Raw genomic sequence first — 10,991 nt, 5'->3', positions numbered from 1 at the left:
TGCAGTTTTTGTGGTTGACATGATGCTCAGATTGGTCACTGCAAGCACTATCAATCTGAAATATCACACTATTACATTCTGTATTTAGAATGCAGCTTTCACTGTGCTATATTTTACTCTTATAAAACATGGTAAACAGGTTTTGAGTTATACGTCAATGAAATGTTCAGAATAACATACTAACATACTACTCTTACTGTTTATATTTAATGTGCATGGACACAAAATTAGGGAGAGGAATTGTAAAACAACTGTCATAATTTGACAATCTGCTGAACTGATTTCCAATTGACTGTAAAAAGTTGCTCTCTTTTGGTTTGTCCTTCTGAAGTTGATTATCTTGTACCGTTTTGTACCATTTTCTGTGAAAGTGGCTACCATTTTTTTTCCTTTTAAAATTCATACGACCATTTATAGTATAGTTTTTTACATTAAATAAGGAAAATAGTCAAATTCCAGGCCTGACCTAATTTCTTTTTTCCAGTGTGGTTTCTGAATTTGAACGCTTTTGAGTGAGTAAACTTTTTACTCCATGATCATTTATTTTAATGTATTGGGGGGAAATGAAAGGAAATTGCATGCTTCTGACATCATTGAATATCAAAGCAAGTAGTTTTTTTTTTTTTTTTCTAAAGCAAAGAGTAGTTTATTAGTTTTAAATATCTAAAAATATGGTATAAAATGTATTGTGATACTTCATGGTTATACAATTATTTAGTCATTAGTGTTCAAAATGCTTTTTGGGTCTCTGTATATCATGTATTGCACATCAAACTTATAACTAGGCTTGATTTTAATTCAGTTTCGGGTTCTTTCCTCCTCAGTCTGATAAAGCTCCAGCTTTCTAAAGAATTCAATTTACATGTACAATTTGGGATTTGAATGCAGAATATGATATGATCATTTCCTGACATGACTGTCAATATAGTGACTCTGAAATGAATCTTTTGAGCAGCCACGGATGCGTAAATGACACAAAGAAGAGACTGAAGTTGAATTACAATCAGCACGACTGATTTTAAAGCATGAGCAATCTTAAATTTCCATTCCCTTGCATTTTTATTCCCTCAAAGGTTAGGCTTCGAACCTTTAAAATTCATGCTGCATGTTATATTGTCCAAGATTTTTGGTAATAGCATGCTTAGAAAGAACAGCATGTCTGTCCATTATATGATGTTATGGTTTGTGTTTTCAAATTATTTTTTTATTTTTTATTTTTAGAATGAAGGATCCTCTCCAATTCACCACATTTGCGCTCTCATCTCGCCAAAGACAAAACAATTCCAACAGCAAGTAAAACCAAACTCATCATAACCGAAGACCTTGTATCTCGACTCCTGTATTAGGACATCAGCGTTTCAAACACATGTTTGCATCTTACATGGACTAGAGCTACTGTACAGAACCTTCTTTCAGGAAATTACCCACAGTCCTCAGTCAAAGCAAGAGAAGACGATGCTCTGAGCTTCTGATCATTCAAGTATTCCCATTGCTACTAGCTGATGATCCATTTTATAAGCTTGATTCTATCTATCCTTTTTTGTATGTATATAAAAATATACAAATGTAAATAAATTTAGTAAGATCTTTTGATTTTTAGAAGACCTCAAAAACGTCTGGTCCATTGAGGAAAACTACTCAAATGACCAAATATAAACATGAGTCTTTTCTATGTGTTTTTGTCTCATTTAAGACATGTATGTAAGGTTCTGTAGAAATGTGCTGCCCTCCTGCTTCAATACATTTATTTAGGATCTGCTGCACTTTGAATCAAGGTTCAGCCAGCAAAAAAAGAGAAACAACTTGTTCTGAAATTCTATTTGAACAGAAATGCACCTCTTCACTTGATATAAACACATTTTATATTATATATTAAGTATTGTACTAAGATTGTAGATTTTAGTAGATTTTTTCACTATCATGATTTTTGGTCAATAATTACTTATGTGATATGGCTTCCAATAACCCTACTTTTTTCTCCTTTTGGGGTATTTATTTTAAGGTAAAATAATGGTTTGCAAAGTCTGATAAAATATTTCACTATGTAGTCCACAGAAAAAAAAATGTGTTATTAACATACTTAACTTATGAAGATGTGATTTGTTAAAAACGAACGGTGAAATTTCAAATTTGACACATTTTAATCTGCACTTTTATTAGCAAACAGCCAAGACTGGCAGCCTTTCCTAAATGGTAATAGTGACTATTAGCCACATTTCCAGTGTAGTAAACAAGATATCACTTATTGATATCATTTTTGCTGATACATTACCAAAACTTAAAGATCTCATTAAAAGGGCCAAGAGGATAGATCTTAAAGCGATTCCTCTCTCTATTTTGTACCTCGATTAAACTGCCCACACAAATCCAGTCAGTATTCATACTTTCTTAATAACCACACTTATTCCTTCAACACTGCCACACAAACAACTTCACTCTCACTTATTCTTTCTCTCATTCTTCTACGTGCGTGCCACAATCCAGTAACACGTATCACCAGTGTTAACTCATTAGCCCAATCCACATCAGTTAGTTCACTAGTGGGTTGTATTAACCAAACATCACCAGTTTTCCAGAGTAACTTCCAAATGAAAATATGCAATACTCACTGATTATGAGCACTGTACAGTGATTATACTGTATGTATATGATGTAAATATTGTGTGTGAACAGAGTGAGAATTGAAAAATTGAGTATGACTGTTCAAAGAATGTGTATGATCCACTTTGTAGCCCATTTCGGAATTAGATCCACCAGGTGTATTTTCTTCCATTTATTTTTTGCCCTTGCATGTGCCATATTAAACAAATAATATGTGTAGAAAGACTAATAAAGCAGCCAGTTGTATAAAAGTGATGGTTACCTGTGTATGCATCTTATTTATCCTGCTGAAATATCAACATATTACAGTTATACTGTCATCTAGCATTTATGATATTGAATCTGCTTTTAATGTGTTGTAATTAAAGTTATACAGTAAAACAACAACAAAAACGGCAAGAGAGAACCGTCAAACAGAATCGTTTTATTTTTCTCACTAAATTTGTGACACATTTGAGGAACAGAATTACATACACTCTCGCTTAACATTATACTGCGACTCAAAACCATCGTTAAGGGCAAATTCCCCAAGAAAAATCTGTGAATCTGCCGCTCTGAATCAGAATAAATTACGGGACGCAAATCCGGCTTGTGCCACATCGACTGATCCATTTCTTTGGCAGAAAACATATCTTTTCCCTTTACCTCCCAAGTGCCTATTTGATCTTTCAGCAGTTTAAAATCGTTGGATCAAATACAAAAATAGTACAGACTGTTGTCTAGTTCAATCTAAGTGAGGTGATTACATAGAATAAACGCCTTCACAGGCAAATGAACAGAACATATCGAGAGTAGTGTACTGAGATGTATGCTTGGTCGTACACACAGAAGTATGCAGGTAGCATCGAGTCCCTCTGTACTGTACACGGTTCAGCAGGCTCATCCTCCTTGACCATATCCAATTTGTTATTTCCCAACCATATGAGAAAAAAACCCCACAATATCATACAAAGTCCAAAAACTAGACATGACACGTTGCAGCTCCCAATGCTGAAAAGCATTGATCTGTTCTTCAAAGTTCAAGGAAATATAAAACATGTTGACTAATAAATAACACTAAGTATATGATTAACACCCTGATCATAATACAACCTGGCTTCAATCTTAATAGGTAGAAAGCATGTACAGCATCATTAATAGGGTGAATACGGGTAAAGTGGAACACTTTCTGATCATTTGTAATCATTTTCTATAATATGATCCAAATGGTTAAAATATATTAATGATGATGCTTGAGTTTAAGTGTCCTTCTTCACCAGTAGTCACCCTAAATACATCATTAAACACATGTCAAATCATCAAATCCTCCTTTACATAATAGTTTGTCAATTACATATGATTTAATATTTATTTCGTTTTTCTACTTTTCTACTGCATGTTAAAACTATACTATTTTTTTTTAAAAAGAAGATTTTTTTTGTTATTTTATGGATTTAACTGCAGATATTCAAAGTCAAACTGTGAAACAGGATTTCTGCTATGAACAGGGAAATAGTAAAAAATGACAAATCATTTGCCGTATGTGCAAACATATTTAAATCGAAGCACTGAATAAGTAAATAAATAACAAAATGATCTAAAACACTAAGCATTCAAATCATGAAGAAAGAGAATCGATAATTATAGTACTAGTGTAATTATTAATAAAATCATAAAAGTGGTTTCAGAATGCCGTGTCACCATAACACAATGCTACTCTCAGGCAGGTGACAAACACAAGGCAGCTGTGTGTCGTGAACTAATAAAAACACTTAACCTCTCCTTTTTAAAACTGCTCCTTTTATAGACGAACAACACTGCATTGATATTTCACAGTAAAAATCAGTTCAATTTAGTTTTGTTACATTTCGCTCATTCAGTTTTTGATGCAGTGATACCTTTTTAACACTTTCCAAAAATACAGTATCTGATGTTGTAAACAGTCACAGTCAGTTTCCAGTAGGTCCATATAACTAAGCAGATCCATCCAAACTGTTTCATTTATAATACGCAAAATTTTAGTTTGTGTTCCGATTATGTTTTAGTCATTCCCACATATTTTTTTTTTCTTCTAGGGCCCTTTCGAAAGGGCACCTCTGAAGTGTTTGCTTTCATTAAGAGGCACTGTCTTTGATGGGATCCAAAAGGGTTTCCAAAGAGATCAAAACAACCTTCTTACTGTGATCTCCTCAATAAAAAAATAAAACAAAAATAAATAAGTGTCTGTCAGTGCTGCTCTGTGTTGGCAGTAGTATGGTGATTCACTCTTTTTCCCCATCTTCACTGCTCCCTTTAAAACAGAGGAAAAATCATTACATTTATATTAGATTTATGTTTAATTAACATGCAAATTATCACTTTGGAAAGTAAGTATTTGGAAAAGAATTTTTTTATTTTTTTTTCTGTAGAACAAATCCGTTCAAAGACAATATAATGTGAAATAGTATGCGTGATAAAAGTCAGCACATAATGAACTTCAAACTAACATAAATTTTTGTACATTTTCATCTGAGCTTGTTTTTGAGTCATGCAATTGAACCATTGACAGAAAGTTCTGGCAATCCCATGTTTTCACTGATATACATTAGGGGGCGCTATTGTGCATCTTCTGAAATAGTACAGACTCTCTAGATGCAAAAGCAAGTGAAGAAGAAGAAACAAGCAACAGAAGCATTGTTCTCGCATCTGTAAGCTAACATACATAGTCTTTGACAAAATATACTTTATATATCGCATGTCCAGATTCATACAACAAAATATTCTAGGGACCATGAAAATTTTGTGAAAATGATGATTAAAAAAATGGTGGTAACTGGCTCGCAACTTAAAAATATAAAAAATAAAACGTGCTATCTCACCTCCTGCAGAATCCATATCTGAATCCGAGACATGTGTGATGGAGAAACGTGACACACTGGATGGAGAAACGGTAAAACGGGAGACCTGTGCCACAGGTTTAGTACTGCCACTAGTTAGGCTCAGCTTTGGAGTGATGTCCGGTGGAGACCCCTCAGAAGATGTGGGAAGGGGCAACAATGAGAAATCATCTTCCCATTCAAACCCTGCACCTTAGATCAAAGAGAAAGCAGGACGGTACATAATTATTGTAAAAATAAAATCTTGAAAATGGCCAAAAAAAGGGAAAAAGTATCTTACTCTCTTCTGAGATGTTTCCATCAGAAGACTCATCAGAGGCATTGATCTTTTCCTGCTGGTTTTGTGCTTTACCCTTTGCACTCGGTTTGCTTGACTCTCCATCCAAGTGAAAACTTTGATCTGCCAGCTCTCTGGTTGGGCTTTCCTGGTGGGGTTGACATAATTGTATATTAAACTTCAACATTACTCAAATGAGATTCAATATATCATTGAAAGCCTCTTGAAATAATTGGACAACAAATACCTGGTCAAACAGAAAGACAGTGACGTCATCGAAGAAAGAAACCACTTTCTTTTTGTTCTCCATTTCATCAGACAGTGTATCACTGAGCAGCGTTGGTATCTTAAGGAGACTTCTGAGTTTGTGTGCATCACTGCAGTCGCTCACAATGATAGGTACGGTCAAGATCTCATCCTCGCTCTCTTCGCTCTGTTCCTGGATACTGTAAGTGCGGAGCTCCTCATCGGACTCATCGCTATCCTCAGAGTCACCATCTTCCTCATCTGCCTCCTCTCCATCTGTGGGAGATACCCGTCCTTCTTGTGGAGGAGGAGGAGAGCCAGAACGCGTGGAGCTTCTTTTGCGTCCTCCTTTTTCATAGACCTTATTCCTGTATTCCAGTTCCTCATGTGTAAGAGAACTGTTCGTTTCTGCTGTTTCCTTCTGTGATGTTAGTTCCTCTTTGTACATGATAAAGCTCACATCTGTGACTATGCCTTCTGCATTATCATCAATAAGGACCTCTGAAATATTGGTGTTTGCAACATCACCCTCAGAAGTGACTTGTTCGAGAGACAGTCTGTCTTCACTGTATACTTGTTTGAAAGATTCCTCTTGCTTTACATCAGGACCAAGCAAAGCATCTGAATTAGATCCTTCAGATTCCGATGGTACAAGCTCTGCAGAAAGATCTGAATCTACAGCAAGATTTTCATCATCACCAAAATGATCTTTTATGGTAGACACTTCAATATCAGGAGATGAGAGAGACACACTACTGATTGTGTCACAACCTTCAATGATCTTTGATGGAACAACTGAAGTCACATCATGAGAGTTTTCAGGCGTTTTTTCACTTTCCTTTGTACATGGCAAAAGATATTCATCTTCATCTGCCTCCTTTTTTGAAGGAAGTAGCTCCTCTTTATCTATAATTTCCTCAATTCCATCTTTCTGATCTTCAAATTCATTGATGTCCTCTTCGCTTTCTTTATCTTTCCCGGCATCATAGTCAGAGAAGTAGGCCGAATCTCTGTATGGAGTTTTATCACTCAGCGCTTTCAACTCTCCATCACTGCTTTCAGATGTTGTCAGTGCCATTACAGTATCAACGTTGTCCTCTAGCTTCTCATCCTCTGCCCTTATGATCTCTTGTTCAAAGTTAGACCCAGATGTTACTTTTCCCAAGGGTTGGATGAAAACCTTAGAATCTTGTAGCTCATGGGGCTCCTTTTGGACAAACTCTGGAGATTCATTGTTTTCGGTGTCATATCCACTGTCCACTGTCTTTGGTGAGCTTGACGGATGGATGAAGGCAGGACTGAGTGTCTCGCTGGAACATGCTGTAGATGGTATGTCAATGGAGTCCATGGAGTCTGGAGTACCCACCTGCTTTTGTAATGTCTTGAATGTTGGATTGATGTAGTCAACAGTTTCTACTTCAATGGTAAAGTCACCAAAAATCCCTGAGGTTACATCAGTGATGTCATCATCGCTGCAGTCATCAATCTCCACCAGACTGATACTAGAGCGTCCATGGTCCACACCACTGTCCGCTGTCTTGCTTAAGTCTGACTCTGGCTCTGATTTGGGTAACTCTGCTTGGGATTTCTCCAATTGTGGAGTGATGGCAATAATTTCAGTTTTGGGATCCATTAGAGATGCATCTTCATGCAAAGCTTTTTCTTGCTTCAAGTTTATTTCTCTTACCGCAATATCCACATACTGCTGTGACACATCAAACTGTTTGGCACCTTCCCTTGATGGCTCTATTTTGGAAACTATATGTCCAGCACCTAGATGTTGGTCTTTTTTGGGCAATGTCATGGGTTTCCCTGGAATACAGTCAATCATGAAGCAGTTCCTCACAAGTGTTCCTGTTAGAGGATCTACAAAATGTGAACTGCTCAAAGCTTGACAACATGGCACAGGATATACTTCAGCTTCTCTGGGTTCATGACACATATGGATATATGAGCTACACTCGGGTGAAGGGTTTGAAGGCACATGTCTTCCATGCACCAGGCAAGTGTTGCTTTTGACTGTTGCCTCTAAGTAGTCAACCGGTTTGGCCATATGGTATGGCAGGATCTGCTCTTCTGGCCATGTATCTTCAACGTCAGTCATCGGCATAGTGTAGTGGAAATCTGCATATGAATCTTGGATACAAGACCCCTGCCTTTGACGCAAGGTCCTTGTGTTTGTATTTGCTGCATTGCTGGTGGACCAGCTTCTTGCTCTCCTTTCCACAAAGATGTCTTCCTCTTCCTCAGAGTCGCTGTCATCTCGTCCTACAAATATAGCTCCACCTGATGCAACGTCAATACAAACTGAGTGGCTACCTGGCATAGTCTTCCTCAAAGGGCCCATCATATCATAATATCCTCCTGTAACGTTCTTTCCTATAATGGAGCCTTGAATGTTCTCCAAGTAAGGATCAGCATAGCCTTGTGGAGGACTTCCAAGTGATGGTGAGACACCTAAAGGCTCCTCCAGTTCCCCAAGTGCCTGTCTTAAGCTTCGAGACCCCCAGCTCTCTTGTGGAGGCTCTGTTGGGTCTCGTATCAGGTAGTGGTCCATGATCTTAGGAGGTGATGGTTCATAGTAGTAACCTCCGTCCCTGTCTTTGTATGAGACATAGTGACCAGACTCCCATGCTCTAAGAGGGCTACCATGGCCCAAAAGAGGCTCCATAGTTAGAGAAATAGCAGGACTGGTGTCGGAATCATAGGCACTGCTTTTGTGGATATCCGCTGACCAATAAATGTCAGGTTTAGCTTTAGGGGGACAGTTCATACACTCCCTAGAGTCTCCACTACCTGTTAGAAAGCTTCCATTGCTGCCCCCAAACTCTGGGCTGTAAGCACACAGGGTGAAGTTCATATCAATATTGCTTTGTACTGGCTCCTCAATGCGAATGTAGTACTCATTACTCAATGATGGACTGTGAGCACTTAGGACTGGTACCACACCAGGGGTGTGTATTTGTTTGGACTCATAATACGAAGGAGAAACCCCTAGGGTGAGTCCTTCAACAGCACAGCCCCCCACTATTCCACCTGGAGGGTAGTAGACTTCCTGACAATGGGGACTACCCAAAGTGCCTGAGGTGGATGAAGAATGGTAGTGTTGTTCAGGCCGTGCCTGCTCCCACTTGTACTCAAAGTTGAGTCCATGGCTGGTTTCAGTAACCGTTAAGATGTCATCTCCAGATTCGGAATGGTAGCCATCTCCAGTGGGGAACTGTTCCAGTAGGGGGAATGAGGAAGTGGTGGATGACATGGGCATGTCGATTGCTAGTGCACCGGCTCCATGGACATTAGCATGGCTTGTATTTGGCCTCATGGAGTTCCAGCGTCTCTCAAAGTCTTCCTCTGCCTCATTGGCTCCTTTGGCACATAGGTAACTAAGCAGCAGATGAACTTCTTCCGCATTGGGCCTCTGATCAGGCTGAAGCCAACAGAACTGCATTACTTCATACCTGGTGATACAGAAAAAAAACATGAAAAGCATGAAAAAAACAAAAACGTTTTTTAGATCTATTTTTCAGAAGAAAATCTAAACATATTTATAACATTTACATTTACTTGAGAAGTAACACTGCATATAATATTAAGATTTTTTATAGATTAGATTTTACAGATTGAGATTAATCTATAAATAATATAATATCTTAACATCTAATGCAGTGTTGGACCTAGAGTACATTTATTTAGTTTCATGGATTTTTTTAAAATCTTAACTGGAAATCTACACAAAAATACAGCTACATTGTGTTATGGCCAAACTATCTAAACAATAAAATTAAAAAAAGTTTTAAAGGCAATGACTTGAAAAGTGTAGGGAGAAAACTTAAAGGCTCTAGCAGAATGAAAATTCAAGACTCTGTGTCTCGGTAATGGTTAATAAAAGGAGTAAGAAGTTTATTAGACACCCACCAGCGGTCAGAAAGATGGTACTTAAGAAGTGGCTTGGGCAGCTTCAATTGCTGGTCCTTTACAGCATAGCTGAGAACCTGTCTGTCTGAATAATGGCGGTACGGCTGATTCCCCAACTCAAACAGCTCCCAGATTGTTACTCCGAGTGACCTTATGTACAGAGAGAAACAAAGTATTTTGGTAACTTACATCAATTAATGCATCCATCAATAATGACTTGATATCTATGATAAAGGTTATTTATTTAGGAGGAGGTATGTTTTTCCTTAAACTGCCAAATAAAGGCCTAAATTCAACACTAGATTTATGTTCTACAGATGCAAGAATTTGCTCTGTGCTGTAGCCTCTTTTGAAGGTACTTACCAGATGTTGCTTTCCTTGGTTTGGTCCACCACCAGTAAGTTACCGTGAACTTCATCAACTAGTTCAGGGGCAATCCAGCGTAAGGGAACCCAGGTCTGATCTGTTGTCACAAAGTAGTCATCCTGGGGATGAACAGACGTGAAATACAAGTTAATGAAATACACTCACCACAGTTTGAATAAAAAAGCACTAATGCAACTACTAAATAAATGTAGTGTAATATAAAATTCAGGTTAGTATTACTATTCATAATTAGATATTTTATAGATACATTTTGGTAGATAAAAATTTATAGATTTAAGTGTACACACCTTGTACTTGTTGTGTGCTAGTCCATAGTCTCCAATCTTAACTTTTATGTCTGAGGTTAGCAGGCAGTTTCTTAAAGCCAGATCACTGCAGAAAATCAGAGCACCAAAAATAAATAAATAAATGATAAGCACCTCCTGAAAATAGGACATGGCTTAAATGATTTCATATTGCTGGCTCAAACATAACTGGATGTCATTTACAAAACTGCAAGCATGCATAAAATTAACATACAGCTACAAAGAATGACAGATGCAATGCCAGAAATAGCCATCATTTTACTGCATTGTGATGTTACTTTCCAAAAATAATTCTTCAGGAACCTGTTCAAAGCATTTTGGCAAGGACATGTTGAAGTTGCTTGTAGATGTGTGGTGACCCCCGGCAACAAAATCACTGATGCTGGAGTGGAGTAAAAACACTCA

The 10,991-nt window shown here is 37.6% G+C and overlaps 2 protein-coding genes across 6 annotated transcripts in view; one reads left to right on the top strand and one right to left on the bottom strand.

The window, feature by feature from the left end:
- baiap2b (BAR/IMD domain containing adaptor protein 2b) overlaps positions 1-2,836 on the top strand; it is a 48,881-nt gene extending 46,045 nt beyond the window's left edge. Inside the window, exons 15-16 of one of the 2 annotated variants that reach the window (XR_008156169.1) lie at positions 485-512; positions 1,222-2,836. The gene's annotated coding sequence lies outside the window, so the exon portion shown is untranslated. The remainder of the gene's footprint in view (positions 1-484; positions 513-1,221) is intronic. The other variant, XM_052570400.1, reaches the window with a different exon arrangement.
- Positions 2,837-3,005: 169 nt separating this feature from the next.
- aatkb (apoptosis-associated tyrosine kinase b) overlaps positions 3,006-10,991 on the bottom strand; it is a 47,191-nt gene continuing 39,205 nt past the window's right edge. For all 4 annotated transcript variants that reach the window (XM_052570344.1, XM_052570345.1, XM_052570348.1 and 1 more), the window contains 7 exons: positions 10,569-10,653; positions 10,258-10,379; positions 9,895-10,044; positions 5,981-9,437; positions 5,737-5,881; positions 5,439-5,648; positions 3,006-4,870 (listed from right to left, as the gene is read on the bottom strand). In XM_052570344.1, coding sequence (XP_052426304.1) covers positions 4,842-4,870; positions 5,439-5,648; positions 5,737-5,881; positions 5,981-9,437; positions 9,895-10,044; positions 10,258-10,379; positions 10,569-10,653 — 4,198 coding nt within the window. In that variant the 3' untranslated portion in view covers positions 3,006-4,841. The remainder of the gene's footprint in view (positions 4,871-5,438; positions 5,649-5,736; positions 5,882-5,980; positions 9,438-9,894; positions 10,045-10,257; positions 10,380-10,568; positions 10,654-10,991) is intronic.

Source organism: Carassius gibelio, chromosome B12, assembly GCF_023724105.1.
Source record: "Carassius gibelio isolate Cgi1373 ecotype wild population from Czech Republic chromosome B12, carGib1.2-hapl.c, whole genome shotgun sequence".
Lineage (NCBI taxonomy): Eukaryota > Metazoa > Chordata > Actinopteri > Cypriniformes > Cyprinidae > Carassius > Carassius gibelio.
Note: the sequence above shows the minus strand (reverse complement) of the source record. Positions and strands in the feature narration are given on the sequence as shown.